This window comes from Pongo pygmaeus, chromosome 20, assembly GCF_028885625.2.
Source record: "Pongo pygmaeus isolate AG05252 chromosome 20, NHGRI_mPonPyg2-v2.0_pri, whole genome shotgun sequence".
Taxonomy (NCBI): domain Eukaryota; kingdom Metazoa; phylum Chordata; class Mammalia; order Primates; family Hominidae; genus Pongo; species Pongo pygmaeus.
In genome coordinates, this window is record NC_072393.2 from 45,060,769 (window position 1) to 45,084,273 (window position 23,505).

At 45.5% G+C, this 23,505-nt stretch overlaps 1 protein-coding gene and 1 pseudogene across 1 annotated transcript; one reads left to right on the forward strand and one right to left on the reverse strand.

The window, feature by feature from the left end:
* Positions 1 to 9,260: 9,260 nt before the first annotated feature.
* On the reverse strand, positions 9,261 to 11,123 carry EID2B (EP300 interacting inhibitor of differentiation 2B). Its single transcript, XM_054462706.2, has one exon. It carries the CDS (start codon positions 11,062 to 11,064, stop codon positions 10,582 to 10,584), a length of 483 nt encoding a protein of 160 aa, XP_054318681.1. The 5' UTR covers positions 11,065 to 11,123; the 3' UTR covers positions 9,261 to 10,581.
* A 9,592-nt stretch (positions 11,124 to 20,715) lies between these two features.
* On the forward strand, positions 20,716 to 21,339 carry LOC129019668 (putative protein CRIPTO3; annotated as a pseudogene).
* Positions 21,340 to 23,505: the final 2,166 nt, after the last annotated feature.

Consider the following 23,505-nt stretch of genomic DNA (forward strand, 5'->3'; position numbering starts at 1 on the left):
GGCCTTCTGCAGTGTTTGTGTCCCTGGGTACTTGAGATTAGGGAGTGTGATGACTCTCAAAGAGCATGCTGCCTTCAAGCATCTGTTTAATAAGGCACATCTTGCACCGCCCTTCATCCATTTAACCCTGAGTTGACACAGCACATGTTTCAGAGAGCAGGGGGCTGGGGGAAAGGCCATAGATCAACAGCATCCCAAGGCAGAAGAATTTCTCCTAGTCAGAACAAACTGGAGTCTCCTATGCCCACCTCTTTCTACACAGACACAGCAACAATCCGATCTGTCCTTCCTTTCCCCACATTTCCCCCCCTTCTTTTCAACAAAACCACCATCGTCCTCATGGCCTGCTCCCGATGGTCGCTCTCTGTTTGGAGCTGTTGGGTACACCTCCCAGACAGGGCAGCCGGGCAGAGGCGCTCCTCACCTCCCAGACAGGGCGGCCGGGCAGAGGCGCTCCTCACCTCCCAGACGATGGGCGGCCGGGCAGAGGCGCTCCTCACATCCCAGATGATGGGCGGCCAGACAGAGACGCTCCTCACTTCCTAGACGGGGTGGCGGCAGGGCAGAGGAGCTCCTCACATCCCAGATGATGGGCGGCCAGACAGAGACGCTCCTCACTTCCTAGACGGGGTGGCGGCAGGGCAGAGGCTGTAATCTTAGCACTTTAGGAGGCCAAGGCAAGCGGTTGGGAGGTGGAGGTTGTAGCCAGCTGAGATCAGCCACTGCACTCCAGCCCGAGCACCATTGAGCATTGAGTGAGCGAGACTCCGTCTGCAATCCCAGCACCTCGGGAGGCCGAGGCGGGCAGATCACTTGAGGCCAGGAGCTGGAGACCAGCCCGGTCAACACGGCGAAACCCCATCTCCACCAAAAATACAAAAACCAGTCAGGCGTGGCGGCGCGCGCACCTGCAATCCCAGGCACCGGGCAGGCCGAGGCAGGAGAATCACAGGAGCCCGAGGCAGGGAGGTTGCAGCGAGCCGAGATCACCGCAGTACAGTCCAGCTTCGGCAACAGAGGGAGACCGAGAAAAGGAGAGGGAGACCGAAGAAAGGGGACAGGGAGAGGGAGAAGGGGAGAGGGAGGGGGAGAGGGAGAGGGAGAGCTGCTTTTTTTTTTTTTGAGACGGAGTCTCGCTCTGTCCCTAAAATATTTTAAAAATATTTTTAATGCAAAATTGAGCTGGCGGGAAGGTAAGGGAACTCCTGGAGTCCAGAAATCTTACGGAAATATAAATCCAGAAGTGGTTGGTGTTGGAGTTAGTGCTTGCTGTGAGGAAATCTGCTAATTTTGATGGCGAGAACCTGCATGACTCAAAATGTGAAGGGAAAAGACAGAACCCAAGGCCCAAGCGGGATGAGATGCCAGAGTGGAGACCATGTGGATGCCGGGAACCCCAGGAGGCAGTACCTCCAGTGGGTAGGCTGGGAAACAAATGCCCCTCTCACAGAGGTAGGCAGTTGGGGTGATTAGCCGTCTCCACCTTGTTAGTGAGCAACTGAGTGAAAGAAAGCCTTCTGTTAATAAGCCTGCACTCACACAAATTTGGGACCTAAATTCCTGCCATCTGACAAGTCCGAAATTTCATCTAAATTAATGTCTGGTTAGGAATGTTCCCAAGTACGTGTTACGATTAAACAGAAGTCAACTAAGAAGATGCTGAACCATTCCCCAGGTAGTTCCCAAAGATAATATTTTGAGGAACATGAGTTAGCAATTAAAAGAAGCCAGGCATGGTGGCTCACACCTGTAATCCTAGCACTTAGGGAGGCAGAGGCGGGAGGATGACTTGAGGCCAGGAGTTCAAGACTGGCCTGGGCAACATAAAGAAACCCTGTCTCTACAAAAAATACAAAAATTAGCCCAGCGTGGTGGCATTCGCCTGTAGTCTCAGCTACTCAGGAAACAGGCTGGAGGATTGCTTGAGCCCAGGAGGCCGAGGCTGCAGCGAGCCATGATTGTGCCACTGCACTCCAGCCTCAGTGACAGATTGAGACCCTGTCTCAATAAAGGAAAAAAAAGGCCAGGCGCAGTGGCTCACACCTGTAATCCCAGCACTTTGGGAGGCCGAGGCGGGCGGATCACGAGGTCAGGAGATCGAGACCATCCTGCCTAACATGGTGAAACCCCATCTCTACTAAAAAGAAAAAATACAAAAAATTAGCTGGGCGTGGTGGCGGGCGCCTGTAGTCCCAGCTACTCTGGAGGCTGAGGCAGGAGAATGGCATGAACCCGGGAGGCGGAGCTTGCAGTGAGCCAAGATTGCGCCACTGCACTCCAGCCTTGGGGACAGAGCGAGACTCCGTCTCAAAAAAAAAAAAAAAAAGGAAAAAAATGTTGTTAACATAAAAGTCATTAAAGTAAAAAACAGATATTGTTGTATAGTAGAGAATTTGGTTGGCCTTTGTGTCCAGTTGCTGGGAGGGACTCTTTAAATCCTTGGCATTTCCCAAGTGATAGGGGTGTCACCGTTAACATAGTGGGCCCCTTGGGCCATACTTGATAGTTTTTTTTTTTTTTTGGAGACAGAGTCTCACTCTGTTACCCAGGCTGGAGTGCAGTGGTATGCTGTTGGCTCACTGCAACCTCCGCCTCCCGTGTTCAAGCGATTCTCTTTCCTCAGCCTCCTGAGTAGCTGGGACTACAGGTGCACACCGCCACGCCCAGCTATTTTTTTTTTTTTTTTTGTATTTTAGTACTGACGGGGTTTCACCGTGTTGCTCAGGCTGATCTCGAACTCCTGACCTCAGGCAATCCACCTGCCTTGGCCTCCCAAAGTGCTAGAATTACAGGTGTGAGCCACGGCGCTGGCCCATACTTGATAGTTTAGGCTCAAAAGGTGACTAACGGTGCACTTCCTGTTTATGGTAATTAGGTGAATCAGAATGGCGGCTGTCAGTGACAGAAGGGCCACTATGAGATTATGAGAAAGCTGGACTTTGAGCCACGTGGTATCAGCTTGACAGTCTGAGAGGGGAAGGAAGCTGGAGATTGAGTTCAGTTCCATGACCAATGATCCAGTCTATCACTCCTGCATAATCAAACCGCAATAGGCTGGGTGTGGTGGTTAATGCCTGTAATCCCAGTACTGTGGGAGGCTGAGGTGGACGGATCATCAGGTCAGGCATTCGAGACCAGCCTGGCCAACATGGTGAAACCCCGCCTCTACTAAAAATACAAAAATTAGCTGGGCGTGGTGGCGCATGCCTGTAATCCCAGCTACTCCGGAGGGTGAGGCAGGAGAATCGCTTGAACCTGGGAGGCGGAGGTTGAAGTGAGCCGAGATCGGGCCATTGCACTCCAGCCTGGGTGACAGAGCAAGACTCCGTCTCAGAAAAAAAATAAATAAAAAATAAAACCCCAATAAAAACTTTGTGCACTCAGGCCCAGATAGCTTTCCCGGCTAGGAATACTCCGCCTATCACCACAAATCCATGTGCCAGAAAACTGATGTGTCCTGCCTCCACAGGGAGAGGACATGGAAACTGCACTGGGACCATCCCAGACCTCGCCATGTGTGTCTTTCTTTCTTGGCTAATCCTGATTTTTATCTTTTTTTTTTTCTATAATAAAACTATAAAATCATAGCACTTTCCCCAGTTCTGTGAGTCACTCTAGTGAATTACTGACCCTGAAGGAGGAGTGGGAACCCCCTGAATTTGTAGCCAGTTGGTCAGAAGTAAGGAGGTCTGGGAACACCAGAGCTTGTGGCTGGTGTCTGGAGTGAGGACAGCCTTGTGGAAGACTGAGTCCTTAAACTTGTGGAGACGAATATTCACTCCGGGTAGTGTCAGAATTGCATCGTAGACATAAAGTAGTAACTACAGAATAATAAACATTTTAATTGGGCAGGAGGATGGTACAATTCTAAACTGTATGTACCTATTAACAGCTTCAAAATACATTAAGCAGCCGGGCAGGCGTGGTGGCTCACGCCTGTAATTCCAGCACTTTGGGAAGCTGAGGGGGGCGGATCACGAGGTCAGGAAATCGAGACCATCCTGGCTAACACGGTGAAACTCCATCTCTACTAAAAAAAAATACAAAAAATTAGCTGGGCGTGGTGGCGGGCGCCTGTACTCCCAGCTACTTGGGAGGCTGAAGCAGGAGAATGGCGTGAACCTGGGAGGCGGAGCTTGCACGTGAGCCGAGATCGCGCCACTGCACTCCAGCTTGGGCGACACTGCAAGACTCCGTCTCAAAAACAAACAAACAAACAAACATTAGCTGGGCCTGGTGGTGCACGCCTGTAATCCCAGCTACTCGGGAGGCTGAGATAGGAGAATCGCTTGAACCCAGGAGGTGGAGGTTGCAGTGAGCCGAGATCGCACCAGTGCACTCCAGCCTGGGCAACAGAGTGAGACTCCATCTCAAAAACAAAACAAAACAAAAACAAAATACATTAAGCAAAAGTTGAGAAAACTATAGTTCACATTATAATGTGAAATTGACAAATAGGCCTAAATTAGAGACAGGTGAAACTGAGAAAAAATAATTCAGGATGTAGAAGAAAGAGTATGTAGAACATAAACTACAAGCCTGATCTAATGAACAAATGTATATAATTGTACCTAACAATTGGAGAATACCTTTCTGCACAAATGAAATATTTACAAAATGTAACAATGTGTTGTGCCATAAAGCCTCCATACATTTTAAATAATTTGCATCATTCAAACCACATTCTCTGACCACTATGTACTTAAGTCAGAAATCAGTAACAAAAGAAACATAAAAACCTGAACACCTTCAGGAATTAAGAAACACACTTCTTTTTTTTTTTTTTTTTTTCTGGCAAAATAAGCCAGAAAGTGCTACATCACCCAGGCTGGAGTGCAATGGTGCGATCTCGGTTCACTGCAACTTCCACCTCCCGGGTTCAAGTGATTCTTCTGCCTCAGCCTCCCGAGTAGCTGGGATTACAGGTGCGTGCCACCACACCTGGCTATTTTTTGTATTTTTAGTAGAGACGGGGTTTCACCATGTTGGCCAGGATGGTCTCGAACTCCTGACCTCAGGTGATCCGCCTGCTTTGGCCTCCCAAAGTGCTGGGATTACAGGCGTGAGCCCCTGGACCCGGCCTTTTTTTTTTTTTTGAGACAGTCTTGCTCTCTCACCCAGGCTGGAGTGCAGTGGTGGGATCTTGGCTCACTGCAACCTCCACCTCCCAAGTTCAAGCAATCCTTCCTGCCTCAGCCTCCTGAGTAGCAGGGATTACAGGAGTGCCCCACCACATCCAGCTAATTTTTGTATTTTTAGTAGAGATGGGGTTTCGCCATGTTGGCCAGGCTGGTCTTGGATTCCTGACCTCAAGTGATTCACCCGCCTTGGCCTCCCAAAGTGCTGGGATTACAGGCGTGAGCCACAGCACCTGGCCTGAAAATGCTATATTCTAAGTCAGTAGAGAAATACTACTACTGAGACAAGTACCCTACGAACTCTTGATTTTATCTCACAAGAAAAAGAAAATTATCAATGAACTACTCTCCTAAAAAGCATTAGCTCTGAATGGTTTTCAGAATAAAAATCTGTGAAACTTTAAAAACCAGATAATTCCAATGCCGGCTTTTTTCAGAGCAGGGAAAAAATAAAACACTTCTGTACTCTTCATATGAAATGATATATATGAAATACAGTTGATCTAAATACTGAAAAGGTTGATAAACTGGAAACTAATTTCACTTATGAATTCTAATACAAAATCTTAAATAAAATTTTATTTTATTCCATAAAATAAAATGGAATTCAATATCATACTAAGGAAGAATGTATCATGTCTAAGGGAGGGGCACTTCAAATGCAAGGACCATTACTACAAAACCTATGAACATGATTTAACATATGAATATACTGCCGGGCGCAGTGGCTCATGCCTGTAATCCCAGCACTTTGGGAGGCCAAGGCGGGCGGATCACCTGAGGTCGGGAGTTCGAGACCAGGCTGACCAACATGGAGAAACCCCATCTCTACTAAAAATACAAAATTAGCCGGGTGTGGTGGTGCATGCCTGTAATCCCAGCTACTCAGGAGACTGGGGCAGAAGAATCGCTGGAACCCGGGAGGTGGAGGTTGCGGTGAGCCGAGGTTGTGCCATTGCACTTCAGCCTGGGCAACAAGAGTGAAACTCCGTCTCAAACAAAAAACAAAAAACATATGAATATATCATGGGAGAAAAGAGATCCATAAATGCGGATCTGACCTTTAACAAAATTCTCTACCAGACGGGTGCAGTGGCTCATGCCTGTAATCCCAGCACTTTGGGAGGCCGAGGCGGGCAGATTGCCTGAGGTCAGGAGTTCCAGACCAGCCTGGCAAATGTGGTGAAGCCCTGTCTCTACTAAAAATACAGAAATTAGCTGAGTGTGGTGGTGGGCGCCTGTAATCCCAGCTACTCAGGAGGCTGAGGCAGGAGAATCGCTTGAACCTGGGGGGCAGAGGTTGCAGTGAGCCGAGATGGTGCCACTGCACTCCAGCCTGGCCGACAGCGAGACTCTGTCCCCCAAAAAAAAAGAATGAGGTAAAACTATTGTTCTTTGTATACCAAAGAAAAGTTACTGCAAACAATAAGAGAATAGAGTAACTTTAATAGAGCACCAAAAGAAAAAAAAAAAAAAGAGATATTCAAATTTACACACCACAAAACCTCATTTACAGTAGCCATAAACAGCAAACAGAAAACCAAACAAACCTTGGAATATTTTTAACAAAAATATGCAAGACCTATATAAAGGAAACTTTAAAATACATCTGGGGACAAATGAAAAGACTTACCACATTGCTGGATAGGATGACATCACGAAGATGTCAATTCTCACTCAACAGTATATATATTGAATGCAACCCATATAAAAATACTAACAGCTTTTGTAAAAATTGAAACTAGTCAAGATGATCCTAAAGTTCCACAATAGAAAAAAAAAAAATCAAAGAACAGCCTGAGAAACTTTGGAAAAGAAGAGCAATGAGGGTGGACTAGCACTACTAGGACCTAAAATATTCCAAATGAATAAAAATTGTAATGTTAACATTTAAAACTTAAAAGTATTCCTTCATGAGTGTGGGGGGAAGGTAGGGTGCAACCTGAGGCAAAAAAAAAAAAAAAAAAAAAAAAGAAAATAGATTCCTTTATGATCCTGCAGTGGCAAAGACCTTTCTTTTTTTTTTTTTTTTTTTTTTTTTTTGAGATGGAGTCTCGCTCTGTCACCAGGCTGGAGTGCAATGGCACGATCTGGGCTCACTGCAACCTCTGCCTCCCGAGTGCAAGCGATTCTCCTGCCTCAGCCTCCCAAGTAGCTGGGATTGCAGGTGCGCGCCACCATGCTCAGCTAATTTTTGTATTTTTAGTAGAGCCGAGTTTCACCATGTTGGCCAGGATGGTCTCGATCTCTTGACCTTGTGATCTGCCCACCTCGGGCTCCCAAAGTGCTAGGATTACAGGCGTGAGCCACACCCGGCCCCATGACTCAAAGTCTAGAAACCACAAAAGAAATAAACTGAATATACACAGCTACATTAAACATTTTTCTTTTTTTTCTTTTTGAGAGGGAGTCTGGCTCTGTTGCCCAGGCTGGAGTGCAGTGGCGCAATCTCGGCTCACTGCAAACCCCGCCTCCCGGGCTCACGCCATTCTCCTGCCTCAGCCTCCTGAGTAGCTGGGACTACAGGCGCCCGCCACCACGCCCGGTTAATTTTTGTATTTTTAGTAGAGACGGGGTTTCACTGTGTTAGCCAGGATGGTATTGATCTCCTGACCTTGTGATCCGCCCACCTCGGCCTCCCAAAGTGCTGGGATTACAGGCGTGAGCCATCACGCCCGCCCAACATTTCTGCATGGCAAAAGGATCACAGCAGTCTGAACTGCTGTGAACTATATTCCATGTCATCACAAAGGGCTAACTTCTTTAGTGACTGACACATAACTTACAAGCCAATAAAAAATAAGAATATGGACAGGTAGTTCACTGAGAAGTGAAAACAAATGGCTCTTAAGTATTTGAAAATATGCATCCTCACTCATAATTAGAGAAATTCAAATGAAAACCATAGTGAGAAACCATCTTTTACTGTCAGATGCTCCCAAAGCTGTCAGATTAGCCAGGCTGTGGAGAAAAAGGCACAACTATCCCTGGCTGAATGGAAGGTAAAGTGGTTGAGCCCCAAGGAGGGCACTCTGGTGACACATTAAAAATACCAAGGTGGGGTGGGGCGTGGTGGCTCATGCCTGTAATCTCAGCACTTTGGGAGGCCAAGGTGGGCGGATCACAAGGTCAGGAGTTCGAGACCGGCCTGGCCAACATGGTGAAACCCTTTCTCTAAAAAAATACAAAAATTAGCTGGGCACAGTGGTGCACCTGTAGTCCCAGCTACTCGGAGGCTGAGGCAGAACAGCTTGAACCCAGGAAGTGGCGGTTGCAGTCAGCTGAGATAGTGCCACTGCACTCCAGTCTGGGCGACAGAGTGAGACTCCGTCTCAGAAAACAAAAACAAAAACAAACAAAAAACAAGGTGGCTGGGTGCGGTGGCTCACGCCTATAATCCCAACACTTTGGGAGGCTGAGGCAGGCAGATCACGAGGTCAGGAAACGGAGACCATCCTGGCTAACACAGTGAAACCCTTTCTCTACTAAAAATACAAAAAATTAGCCGGCCATGGTGGCATGTGCCTGTAGTCCCAGGTACTCCAGAGGCTGAGGCAGGAGAATCACTTGAACCCAGGAGGCAGAGATTGCAGTGAGCTGAGATTGCACCACTGCACTCCAGCCTGGGTGACAGAGCAAGACTCCGTCTCAAAAAGAAAAAAAAAAAAAAAGTGTACTATGGAAAACGAGTAAACATGTATAAATGCATAGAAAATGTTAAAACATTTTGCAAACAACCCAGATGTCCAAAAGGTGTCTAGTTCATTATACTAAGATACGGCTTTACACTGTAGTTGTAAAAAAAAAAAAAAAAAAAAAAAGGCCCAGTGGAGTAGCTCACACCCAGCACTTAGTACTTTGGGAAGCTGAGGCAGGAGGAACAGTTGAAACTAGGAGTTGGAAACAAGCCTAGACAACATAATGAGGCCCCATCTCTGTTTCTATATATAAAAAAAGAAAAAAAAAACAAACCCTGATATATAAATCTCTCCATATATAACTGAAAAAACCCAAGATGCTGATAGAGGTATACAATATGCTACCTTGATTTTATATTTTTAAAAATTTATACCTCGTGATACAAGTTAACTACCTTGATATTAAAAGGGAAAATGCACAATATTTAGATTGATGTTTATTTGCATATGCATTAGAAAACTTGAAAGGCATACAGTGAAAAAGCAAAAAACAAGCAAAACCAAGAAAACAACAACAAAACTCCAAGCCACAAGCAATGACACCTGCATGGAATAGTTCTGAGTTTGGCAAAGGACAGCAACAAGAGAGATTTCTCACAGCATCTTTTGATACTTTTTTTTTTTTGAGACGGAGTCCCACTCTGTTGACCAGGCTGGAGTGCAGTGGCGTGATCTCGACTCACTGCAACCTCCGCCTCCCAGGTTCAAGTGATTCTCCTGCCTCAGCCTCCCGAGTAGCTGGGACTACAGGCGTGTGCCACCACACCCAGCTAATTTTTTATTTTTAGTAGAGATGGGGTTTCACCATGTTGGCCAGAGTGGTCTTGAATTCCTGACCTCAGGTGATCCACCCGCCTTGGCCTCCCAAAGTGCTGGGATTACAGGCGTGAGCCAGTGCGCCTGGCCGATACTTTTTTTTGTTGAGTCTTGTGAATAGAATACATATTCTAGAATAAAATAAAAAGCTTAAAATTAACAAAAAACAAGTTTATTCCACACCTACCCACTTTCACATAGACTTGAAAACATTGATCATATAATACGGGTTTTTTCTATTGAATATTTACTGTTCATCTAAAGTACCTCAGAAAACACAAATATAAATCTTACACTAAGATTTATTGACATGACCACAAACTGTGAAATTTCAAAGTCCTCTCAATAGCCTTCCAATCCTAGTAACTCAGGTACACCTGGATTCCTGACAACTCTATTTCTTTGTTTTCTTTCATCACTTAGGTTCATTTCTATGGGTTCTATTATTGGCATTTGTTTTTCTCAGATCTTTGCAAAACCATCCTTTATGGTGAAAGTCATGAAGGATTCTTCACAAATGCAGGAAAATGCATTGCTAACAAAGTGCTAAGTCAGAAATGTCTTGGGACCTGTTTGAAAACAAGATTCGGCCGGGCGCGGTGGCTCACGCCTGTAAAGTAATCCCAGCACTTTGGGAGGCCGAAGCGGGAGGATCGTTCGGGTCCAAGCGTTCGGGACCAGCCTAGGGATGCGATACTCCCTTCTCTATTTAAATAATACTAAAAAAGAAAGAAAACAAGATTCAACAGTCTCGCCTGTTTCCATTTCGGAGTGTGCTTCCTCCTTCAATTGCACATTGCCGTATTCCCTTCCAGTTTGCATTCCCCCTAATGACTGAGTTAACTAAACTGGCACAGCCTGCCTATTCTTTTGATCCGAAAAGGGTCACTTGGCTATTCCTTGCCACCAATCTCATCATCACAGCCGACTCAGTCGGCCAGAGGACTGAGGGCCTCGGAGGCAGTCAGCGCTACCGTAAACGCGACAGCAGCGAAGTCCATCTGCGGGGGATCCGCGTCAAAGGCTGCTTCCCTCGCCTTGCAGCCTTCCACAAACAGCCTGCGGCGTTCCTCGAAATCCCGTAGTAATCTGACCGGAATCATGGAGCTACCATCCAGATACTCGCGGAACAACAGCTGCCGGTTAATTTCTAAGAAAGAGAGCTGCTGATGGGGGTCTGGCGCGGACGCCAGGTCTGGGACGCTGCTGGGGATGGGCCCGGGCACAGGGCCCGGCACCCGCGCCATGGACCGCGCAGCTTCGGCCACTGGGTCCCGGGCCTCCTGCACCCGAACCCCGCCGCCGACTGCCCCCCGCAGTACGTCGCTGACGCCACTCGCTGTGCCCACCTGTGGGACACTGCTGTCTCCGGGGAGCTCGGACATCTCCGACAGCCCAGCCGGCTCCGCCATAGTCCGAGCGTTTCTACAGAGACTGGAATAACGGCACGGCACCGCTGTATGCGGGACGTGCGCATGCGCGAGTCTCGGTGCGCTCGTAAACGCTGTGCGGGCCAGAGTGTGCGCATGCGTAAGCACGGTGCACAATCCTCGAGCGTTCCCTAGCGGTCCTGAGTAGCCATTACGTCTGTAGCCTCCTCTGGTCCTCTGAGCGCCTGAGGACCTGCGGACTGTGCGGTATCTTAAATTACAGCCACTTCAGTATTAATGTAAAGTTCCTTATAAGGTCATTTTCCAGCTCCTGTCTTTTTTTTTTCAGACAAGGTCTCTCCCTGTCGCCTAGGCTGGAGTGCAGTGGTGAGATCTCGGTTACTGCTGCTTTGACCTCCCAGCCTCAAGCCATGCTCCTGCCTCAGCCTCTGGAGTAACTGGGACTACAGGTGTACACCACCACACCCAGCTGATTTTTTTTTTGTAGAAATTGGGTCTCACTATGTTGCCCAGGCTGGTCTCGAACTCCTGGACTCAAGTGATCATCCTGCCTTGGCCTCCCAAAGTGCTGGGATTACCGGCCTGAGCCACTCGGCCTGGCCTGTAAATAATATTTTGACACTGGAAGTTTGGGGGTTTCCCAAAACCGCCTTTAGGCTTGATAATTCCCAGAGCTCATTGAAATCTGTTATATTCACAGTCATGCTTATTACAGGCAAAGGACACAGATTAGAAGAGATGTATAAGGCACAATGTATAAGGATGGAGAGGGTTCCAAATGTGAAGTTCCTGTGTTCCTAGGGATGTTTTACCCTTTGTCGTCCATGTGTGGCAATAAGTGCAGGGATAGTGCTAACGTAGGACTCTCACCCAGGCTTTGGTGTCCAGAGTTTTTACTGGGGTTTTACTCCATAGGCATGCTTGATTAAAGCATTGCCCATTTTGTTGAAGTCAATCTCCAGCCTCCTACCTAGTATCGCATGGCTCCAAGCCCCAACTCTCTAATGCTATGGTTAGTCTTTCTGTGTGGCTAGCTCTGATCCTGATGATAACCCAAAATGTGAAAGTCTATGTTCCATTTAAAATCAGTCAGCTGTGGCTGGGTGTAGTGGCTCATGCCTGTAATCCCAGCAAGTTGGGAGGCAAAGGTGGGAGGATCGCTTGAGCCCATGAGTTTGAGACCAGCCTGGGCAACATAGTGAGACCCCTGTCCCTACAGAAAAAAAAAATTAGGCAGGCATGGTGGCATGTGCACCTGTAATCTCAGCTATTCAGGAGGCTGAGGTGGGAGGATGACTTGAGCTTGGTAGGTGGACTGTGCAGTGAGCTATGATTGCACCACTGCACTCCAGCCCTGTGTGACAGAGCAAGACCCTGTCTCGAAAAAAAAATCCTTTGAATTTAACTGGAATCCAAACATGAGAGTTGCTGGCAACTGAACTTCAGGAGGATCCATCTAAAAATTCTGACCTATCACAGGTCATGTCTGGGAGCTGATTGGGTTGGAAATCATTCTGACTCACGTGTACCTTACTTTGTTTCTACAGTTCTCTTGGAGAGATGGAGTGAGTTCTCCCACATGTGACATATATGCTTCAAAAGGCACATTTGTGATATTCCACAGAAGACAAAAGAAAGGACTTCTCTGGAAGGTAACTTCAAATTAGGTAGATAGCTTGGTCACTGGAGGGAATTTGTAATTATAGGCTAGCCGTAAAGTCTCCAGAATTCAGTGTAGCTTCCATTCTGAATGGCTATAATAATACACTGCTCAGTACCTGCAAGTCAAAGAAAAGAGGCCAGAGAAACTCTCTGGAAAAATAGAAAGATCAAGTAAAAATTCTTAAACTAAGTTTTAATGCTGATTCTCCAACTACCTTCTTTTATTTCTATTTTTATTTTTTTGAGACAGAGTCTCACTCTGTCACCCAGGCTGGAGTGCAGTGGTGCGATCCTGGCTCACTGCAACCTCCACCTCCTGGGTCACTGCAACTTACGCTTCCTGGGCTCAAGCAATTCTCCTGCCTCAGCCTCCTGGGTAGCTGGGATTACAAGTGCCCACCACCACACCCAGCTAACTTTTGTATTTTTAGTAGAGATGGGATTTTGCCATGTTGGCCAGGCTGGTCTCGAACTCCTGGCCTTAAGTGATCTGCCCGTCTCCACCTTCAAAAGAAAGTGCTGGAGGCTGGGCGCGGTGGTCATGCCTGTGATCCCAGCACTTTGGGAGGCTGAGGAGGGCGGATCACAAGGTCAGGAGATCGAGACCATCCTGGCTAACATGATGAAACCCTGTCTCTACTAAAAATACAAAAAAATTAGTCAGGCTTGGTGGTGGGCGCCTGTAGTCCCAGCTACTCGGAAGGCTGAGGCACGAAAATCGCTTGAACCCAGGAGGCGGAGGTTGCAGTGAGCTGAGATCATGCTACTGCACTCCAGCCTGGGCGACAGAGCGAGACTCCGTCTCAAAACAAAACAAAACAAAACCAAAACCAAAAACCAAAAACCAAAATAAAGTGCTGGGATTACAGGCGTGAGCCACCACGCCTGGCTGCCAAAACACAATTTTTGATCATTAGTCCCAAAGAAATTCTAACCACAGTCTCTCCATCTCAACTGAAGGCAATTCAGTCCTTCTAGTTGTTCCAAATGAAAAAATCTTGGAGTCATTTGTTCTCTCATATATGATATTCTCTTTTTTTTTTTTTTTTTTTTTTTTGCGTGGAGTCTCACCCTGTCACCCAGGCTGGAGTACAATGTCACCATCTTGGCTCACTGCAATCTCTGCCTCCTGGGTTCAAGTGATTCCCCTGCCTCAGCCTCCCGAGTAGCTTGGACTACAGGCACACACCACCACGCCTGGCTAATTTTTTGTATCTTTAGTAGAGATGGGGTTTCACCATGTTGGCCAGGCTGGTCTCGAACTCCTGACCTCATGATCCACCTGCCTTGGCCTCCCAAAGTGCTGGGATTACAGGTGTGAGCCACCACGCCCGGCAACATTCTCAAATATGACATTCAATCTGTCAGCAAATTTTGTTGGGTCAGCTTTGGCAATATAATGAGAATCTGTTCACTGTTTACACTTCCTCTGCACCTATCCTGCTGAGTCACCACCATCTCTTCCCCACATTATTATAATAGCCTCCTACTGGTCTCTCTGCTTCTACTTTGCCCCCTACAATCTATTTTTAATAAAATATCCAGAATGGTTATTATTATTTTTCTGAGATGGAGTCTTGCTCTGTTGCCTAGGCTGGAGTGCAGTGGCGTGATCTCGGCTCACTGCAACCTCTGCCTCCTGGGTTCAAGTGATTCTCCTGCCTCCGCCTTCCGAGTAGCTGGGATTACAGCCTCCTCGGCCTCTCCCTAATTCGCCTCGAACTAATCCCTCAGTTCTGGGATTACAGGCGTGATCCACTGCACCCGGCCCACAATGATTATTTTAAAATGCAAGTCAGACAGCTCACTCTTCGACTAAAACCTCCAGTAACTTCATTTTACTCAGAATAAAAGCCAAAATCCCAACAATGGTCTATAAGGCACCACTCCAATACCAGCTTAGGCCAACTTGCTACTTCTCTGACTTCATCCCAATTCCTTTCCCCTTGCTTGCTCTGCTCCAAGTCAAGGTGACTTCCTCACTACTTCTCAAATACCTCAGAAAACTCCTGCCTTAAACAGTGACTGTTTAGTTTGCCTGGAATACATATAACTTGTAATAATATATGACATAAATAATATGTATTGTATACAATAACATATAAAACATATTCTTTATAATATAAAATAATTTATTATGCCTATTTCCTCTATTTGAATAGATCCTAAGTTCCACAGGGCAGGGAATTATAAAAATTTACTATTTTAAGCCAGGTATGGTGGCTCAGTCTGTAATCCTAGCACTTTGAGAGGCTGAGGTGGGTGGACTGCTTGAGGCCAAGAGTACAAGACCAGCCTGGGCAACATGGTGAAAACCCATCTCTACAAATAATACAAAAATTAGCCAGGTATGGCTGTAGGTGCCTGTAGTCCCTGCTACTCAGGAGGCCGAGGTGGGAGGATCACCTGAGCCTGGGAGGTTGAGGCTGCAGTGAGCCATGATTGTACCATTGCACTCCAGCCTGGGTGACAGAGGTGACATCCTGTCTCAAAAAAACAAACAAAAAAACCAGCCAAACAAACAAAAAAGCATTTTAAAGAGATAGCATTCTTTATTTGAAGGCTGAGAGAGATTTTCTTCTGACAACACTTCTGACACCAAATATGTGTGGGATTTTCCGTAACGATTCTCCAAAACAAACCGAGTGTCCCACAATTCCATTCTGACACCAACTATCTGCAGTTAGTGCAGACCCCACAGGTCCCATAAGACTATGCCCACTTCAGATGCCAGTCACAAATGGAGTATGTAGGCTACCCACATTTCTATCCAGCCAAGTACAAATTCAGGAGTTCCCATGACCCCCCAACCTCAGGTTTGATAATTTGCTAGAACTCACACAACTTAGCAAAGTGCTGTATTTACTAGTACTAGTTTATTTAATTTATTTCGAGACAGAGTCTCACTCTGTCACCCAGGCTGGAGTGCGGTGGTTCCATCTCGGCTCACTGCAACCTCCACCTCCTGGGTTCAATTGATTCTTGTGCCTCAGCCTTCTTAGTAGCTGGGATTACAGGTGTGTTACCACCATGCCTGGCTAATTTGTGTATTTTTACTAGAGACAGGGTTTTGCTATGTTGGCCAGGCTGGTCTTGAACTCCTGTCCTCAAGTGATCCACCCTTCTTGGCCTCCCAAAGTGCTGGGATTACAGGTGTGAATCACTGTGCTTGGCCAGTACTAGTTTATTATAAAGGATACAACTCAGGAAGAGTTACGTAGAAGAGATGTATAGGGTAAAGGGTGGGTGTGGGGGTCACGTAGAGCTTCCATGCCCTCTCTTGGTGGGACTCTCCCAGCAACTTGATGTGTTCAATCTGGAAACTCTCAAAACCCTGCTGTTTAGGGACTTTATAGAGGTTTAATTACATAGGCATCATTGATAAATCACTTACCAATGGTAATTGACTCAGTCTCCAGTCCCTTGCTCCTCTCCCCTTACCAGGAGGTTGGGGATGGGGCTGAGAGTTCCAAGCTTCCAGTGAAGTCTTGGTCTTTCTAGTGACTAGCCCCCATTCTGAAGCTATCTAAGGGCCACCAAGAGTGACCTCATTAGAGCGAAAGATGTTCCTAACACACTATCACTCAGTTGATTCTAAGGGTTTTAGGAGTTCTGTGCCAGGAACCAGGGAGAAAGACCAAACACTGTATCTTTCTTATTATAGCATAAAGGCTATTTCTACTTTGAGGATGAATAATTTTCATCTGGTGTTTGCTCCTTTTGGAGCAAACTCGCAACCCATCCATTGCATGAGAAATGGAGGTTTTTTTTTTTTTTTTTTGCTTTCCTTGCATAAAACAATAGGGATGGGTAGATCTTGGTGACAGGTGGAGGTAGGAGCATCTAGTCATTGTAGTTAGCTGACAGAACCACGTCCCACTTTCCTTTTTTGTGTATTCCGTTCAATCCCTGAAGAAAACAGAAACTTACCCACCATCCTAGTCTTATTCACTTCAGAGCTGGTGTCCAATGCCCATTTATTGGAAGGTCTTCCCACACTCAGCATCTGAAGATGGGCATTTCTCCAAAAGTAGTTGAGTCTGGATCTCAGATATAAGGTCATATGTTTAGGTTTGCATAAAGAAACTGAATTCAGTTTCAACGTGTATTTAATTCAAATTCAGTTGGAATGTGTATTTAGCTATTCTAAGGATATGTGTCCAGGAACTCTAGATTCTTATGTGCTGCCCCTCACAAATCCCAAAACTTTGGATGTTTAACCTTTGTAAGATTTCACCACTTACAAGGATGTAGAATGGCTGGGTGTGGTGGCTTACACCTGTAATCCCAGCAATTTGGGAAGCCAAGGGTGGCGGATCACTTGAGGTCAGGAGTTTGAGACCAGCCTGGCCAACATGGCGAAACCCCATTTCTACTAAAAATACAAAAATTACCTGGGCATGGTGGCACATGCCTGTAGTCCCTGCTACTTGGGAGGCCAAGGCAGGAGAATCACTTGAACCCGGGAGGCAGAGGTTACAGTGAGCCGAGATCCTGCCAGCACATTTCAGCCAGGGTGACAGAGTGAGACTCTGTCTCAAAAAAAAAAAAAAAAAAAAAAAGATGTAGAAGAAAGGGAGGGAGGTTTGGGGTAACTTTAAGAGGAACAGAGTGTCGAGTAATATGTCCAGGGACCCACAGGTAATCAAAGCCAGAACTTGAACACATGCAGTCTGATATCAGAAGTGATGCTCTTGACACTTTCCCCCAATCCGCCTCCTTTGCCTCTTGAGAGTCCAACCCTGTTAGGCCAGTGCCCTTTAGTGGGAAGAGTTCCTGATCTGCAGTCAGATGAACTTGTAAAGACTATCAATCCTATGAGCCTCCAGGCTCTTTCCTGGAAAATTAAATGACAAAATATTTGACCAAGCTGTTTAGAACTGTGGAAGTCCAAGTTATTATCATTCTTACTGTTTTGGCAACAACCCTTTTCTCTAGACCCGAGTTCAGCTTCCATCAGGCATAGGAACCTGTGATTTCTTGTCTCTGGCCAAATACTGTAAGAACCCTCAGAAAAAGCAGCCTCCCAGGGAAACCCAATACATAGAAATCCCAGGCTGATTTCAGAAATCCAGGAAGACTGTTTTGACTTTGATATACTCATCATATCAGAGAAGGAGATGGTAAGGCTAAAAGCAAGCTTCATGAAGATTATTTTGGAGAGTTATTACATAACACTTCTCCAAGTTCAACAATCCCTTCTGTGACCATTAAGTAGAAAGGCATGCAATCAAGGAAGTCAGGAAAAATGCTATATGCTAACTCAGTGAGGAAATGTTTGTTTTCAAAGAACCTAAAAATCTATTGCTCATACCATGGGGAAAAAAATCAACAAAGTGGTGAAAGAGTTACTGCCCCTTGCCACCCCAAACACCAGCCTAGATGGTCCCAAAGGGAATTTCTACCAAACCTTAGAAAGATAATTCCAATGGATTTTTAAAGTGTTCCAGAACAAAGGAAACTTCCAAATTATTTATATGATGTAATAACATCACCATTTAAGAGTGACAAATGCTGTATAAGAAAGTGACACAGCAACCTCACTTATGAACATGAATGTGAACGTCCTTTAATAAAAAAGCAGAGATCCGGTAGCACATAAAATAATATGTCATTAGTAAATCTGAAGAATGCAAAGATCATGTATTACTAGTAACTCTAAATATGAGTCTTGATGGTGGTAGATTGAAATAACCCTAGGATTACCTTCATAGATTCTGAAAAGGTCTTTGACCGAGTTCAACAAACAACCATTCCTGATAAAACACACACACACACACACACACACACACACAGACAGCAATAGATAGCTATGTAAAGATTTCTATGAAATTGGTTGGTGCGGTGGCTCACATCTGTAATCCCACCACTTTGGGAAACCAAGGTGGGAGGATCACTTGAGCTCAAGAGTTGGAGACCAGCTGGGCAACATGGCAAAAGCCCATCTCTACAAAAACATACAAAAATTAGCCAGGCATGGTGGCGCACGCCTGTAGTCCCAGCTACTTGGAAGGCTGAGATGGGAGAATCGCTTGAGCCTTGGAGGTGGTGGTTGCAGTGAGCCAAGATTGTGCCACTGCATTCCAGTCTGGGCAACAGAGTAAGACCCTGTCGAAAGGAAAAAAAAAAAAGATTTACATGAAATCAGGAACAAGACAAGGATGCTTCATTATCTTCCAGCATTGTTTAAAAGTAGACAGAAGGTATCAGCCAAAAAACGAATAAAGAGAAAGAAGTCAGAGTTATTAAAAATTGCAAAAGAAACCAGGCACGGTGGCTCATGCCTCTAATCCCAGAACTTTAGGAGGCCAAGGCAGCAGGATAGCTTGAGCCTAGATCAAGACCCTATCTCTAAAAAAAAAAAAAAGTAAAAGAGGCAAAACCAAAACCATCACTATTTGCATATGACTAATGCCTCAACTTAAGAGAATCATTTGAAAAACTACTATAAACGGTAAGACAATTCAGTACATTAAAGGAGGCTATCAAATAAATACGCAGAAATCAATTATCTTCAAATACACAGGCAAGCTTCTATAATATAAATATCTTCATGTACTACAGAAAAAACACAAAAGATCAAGTATCTAGGAATAAATGACTAGACCTAGGAAAGACCTACTTTAGGAACATTAAGGACAAACATCAATACTCTCCTGAAGAATACAAAGGAAGTCTTTTAAAAAATGGAAAATTTGCCAGGCACGGTGGCTCATGCCTGTAATCCCAGCACTTTGGGAGGCCCAGGCAGCAGATCATCTGAGGCCAGGAGTTCAAGACCAACCTGGCCAACATGGCAAAAACCCATCTCTACTAAAATTACAAAAATTCGCCAGGCGTGGTGGCGGGCGACTGTAGTCGCAGCTATTCGGGAGGCTGAGGCATGAGAATTGCTTGAACCCAGGAGGTGGAGGTTGTAGTGAGCCGAGATCGTGCCACTGCACTCCAGCCTGGGTGGCAGAGTCAGATTCTGTCTCAAAAAAAAAAAAAAGGAAAAATTGATCATGTAGATACAAAGACTCATTATTTAAAAGATAGCAATTACCCATGAGTTAATGAAGTGTAATATGATTCTAATAAAAATATTTTGTTTTCAAATAAAGTAAGCTGGCCGGGCACGGTGGCTCAGGCCTGTAATCCCAGCACTTTGGGAAGCCAAGGCAGGCAGATCACGAGGTCAAGAGATCAAGACCATCCTGGCCAATATAGTGAAACCCTATCTCTACTAAACATACAAAAATTATCTGGGCATGGTGCTGTGTGCCTGAAGTCCCAGCTACTCGGGAGGCTGAGGCAGGAGAAGGCAGGAGAATCGCTTCAACCCGGGAGGTAGAGGTTGCAGTGAGCCAAGATCGCACCACTGCACTCCAGCCTGGCCACACAGCAAGACTCCGTCTCAAAAAAAAAAAAGAAATAAGGTAAGCTGACTTTGAGGTTGATATAGTTACAAAATGAATAAAATACCCAGAAGCACTCTGAAAAAGAAGTATAATAAAAGGCTTTAGCATTACCAGATTTAGAACTAGTTAGAAAATCTAAAACATAGTTTTTGTATGAAAAGGCATCTTAAAACAATTAGTGGGGCTGGGCATGGTGCCCAGCACTTTGGGAGGCTGAGGCGGGTGGACTGCCTGAGGTCAGGAGTTTGAGACCAACCTGGCCAACATAGTGAAACCCCGTCTCTATTAAAAATATAAAAAATTAGCCAGGCATGGTGGTGTGTGCCTGTAATCCCAGCTACTCGTGAGGCTGAGGCAGGAGAATCACTTGAACCCGGGAGGTGGAGGTTGCAGTGAGCTGAGATCCCGCCACTGCACTCCAGCCTGGTTGACAGAGCAAGACTACATCTGGAAAAAACAAAAACAAAAACAAAACAATTAGTGGGGAAAAGATGGACTACTCAGTAACTGATGTTAGGGCAACCAGGCAGTCGTCTAAAAAAAAATTGGATCCTTGCTGCTGACCCATCTTCTGGCCTGCCTGGATGTTCAAGGGGACAATGACAGAGCTATGGACTGCAGGAAGATGGCCTGCTTCTCTTCCAGTGTGATTTGGATCATGGCCATTTTGAAGCCTTTGAACTGGGATTAGTTGCTGGGCTGGGCCATCAGGAACTTGCGTGTCCATCTCAGGGAGACCTGGCCTTCAGAAATGACAGCATTCGGCCACAGGAGGAGCCTGCAATTCGGCCTCAGTCTTCCCAGCATGTGCTGCCCATGGGGATACAGGACAGTAAGAAGCTAAGCAGAACCTGCTGCCTGAATGGGGGAACCTGCATTGGGGTCCTTTTGTGTCTGCCCCCCGTCCTTCTATGGACGGAACTGTGAGCACGATGTGTGCAAAGAGAACTGTGGGTCTGTGCTCCATGACACCTGGCTGCCCAAGAAGTATTCCCTGTGTAAATGCTGGCACGGCCAGCTCTGCTGCTTTCCTCAGGCATTTTACTGGCTGTGATGGCCTTGTGATGGATGAGCATCTCATGGCTTCCAGGACCCCAGAGCTACCACCGTCTGCATGTACCACTTTTATGCTAGCTGGCATCTGCCTTTCTATACAAAGTTACTATTAATTGACACTGACCTATTTCCAGAAATACCATTTTAGATATCATGCAAATTTCATGACCAGTAAAAGCTGCTGCTACAATGAAAGATGATAATTTGTTAGTTGCCTTAAAATAATATATTTCCAAAATAGTCTGTAACATTTCCTTACAGTATCAACTACTTCTTACTTCTTTGCCCTGCCCTCTCCCAAAAAGCGACTTCTTTTTTCGAAAGAAAGCCATATCTCCACTGCGCCCAAGTCCAGTGTTTCTTTCTTTTTTTGAGATGGAGTCTCACTCTGTCACCCAGGCTGGAGTGCAGTGGCACAATCTCAGCTCACTGCAACCTCTGCCTCCTGGGTTCAAGCAATTCTCCTGCCTCAGCCTCCCGAGTAGCTGGGATTACAGGCATGTGCCACCATGCACGACTAACTTTTTTGTATTTTTAGTAGAGACGGAATTTCACCATATTGGCGAGGCTGGTCTCGAACTCCTGACCTTGTGATCTGCCTGCCTCAGCCTCTCAAAGTGCTGGGATTACAGGCGTGAGCAACTGCTCAAGGCCTCGTGTTTATTGATCCATGTAATTCTACCAAGGTCTTCTTAATATGTTCTTTTAAACGACTGAATCATATCTTCAGATTACTAAAGACTAATCTTAATGTGGACCTTAGGATACAGTTTTCAGTAGAGTTGATCAAAATCAATGAAAATTGTCTCTTTAAAAGGAAAGACAGCCTCTTTAAGGTGAGGAACCAGAGTGATGAAGGAATGGAAGTCTGTCTGCCTATATGCAGGGAGACTGGGTAAGAAAGAGGAAGCAAATGGGAGAGAGAGGTTGGAAAACATAAAATACGTTATTTAATTGGTGATTAGGTGGGTGTAGAGAAGCAAGTTAAAAGGCTAAATGGAAGGGCAAGTTTCCATCATCTATAGAAAGATATATAAGACAAGGACTCCCCTTTTTTTCCCAAAGGCATTGTAAAAAGAATTTATTTTTAGACGGAGTCTCACTCTGTCGCCAGGCTGGAGTGCAGTGGCGCAATCTCAGCTCACTGCAACCTCCGCCTCCCAGGTTCAAGTGATTCTCCTGCCTCAGCCTTTCTAAAAAGACATTGTAAAAAGTCTTTTTAGAAAAAATATTATACCTCAATGTCCCCAACAAGATTGCTTAATAAATTATGCTTCCTCCAAGCTACGCAATTCTTTTAACTGTTGTAGAAGAGAAAATGTTCAGTGTATTTAGTTGTAAACCAAGTGATAAAACCACATATTGTAAAGCTCATTTTAAAAATACATTGTATATATGTGTATGCACAGTAAAAATGGAAAATATATTGAAAAAAATTTGATCCTTATATTGTACCTGAGAATAAATTTCAAATGGTTCAAAGATTCAAATATGGACAATGAAACCACACACACACACACCCAAGACTACCTTAGGATTCAAAATACTGCAGGTTTATTTATTTTTTATTTTTTGAGACAGGATCTCACTTTGTCACCCATGCTGGAGCCTGTTGGGCTCAAACGATCCTTCCACCTCAGCCCCCAGAGTAGATGGGATTAGAGGCTTGTGCCACTACACCAGGCTAATTTTTCATAGAGACAGGGTTTCGCCATGTTGCCCAGTCTGGTCTTGAACTCCTGAGCTCAAGTGGTCTGCCTGCCTCAGCCTCCCAAAGTGTGGGATTACCGATGTGAGCCACTGTGCCTGGCCTCCTGCAAATTTAAACAAAAATAGGCAACAAAAATTACCATGGCCAAAAGGCTTTCCAAAAAGCCAAAATCTAATGACAAATTGTGAAAAAATATTCGTAACTCATATCCCAAGCTATTATCATACCTCATATCACTAACATGAGTATCATAAATAGCTACTGGATTCAACGAAGAAAGGACAAAATTATCTGGGAGGAGAGTGGATAAAGAATATGAAGAAGGCACGGTGGCTCACACCTATAATCCCAGAACTTTTCGAGGCTGAGGAGGGAGGATCATCTGATGTCAGGAGTTGGAGACTAGACTGGCCAACATGGTGAAACCCCGTCTCCACTAAAAATACAAAATGAGCCAGGTGAAGTGGCATGTGCCTGTAATCCCTGTTATTTGGGAAGCTGAGGCACGAGAATCACTTGAACCTGGGAGGCGGAAGTTGCAGTGAGCTGAGATGGTACCACTGTACTCCAGCCTCGGCGAGAGAGACTTTGTCTTAAAAAAAAAAAAGTATGAACAGACAGTTTATGGAAAAC

Bases quoted from the DNA above. Each gene is read 5' to 3' on its own strand.
- EID2B (XM_054462706.2), bottom strand. From the start codon at position 11,064: ATGGCGGAGCCGGCTGGGCTGTCGGAGATGTCCGAGCTCCCCGGAGAC.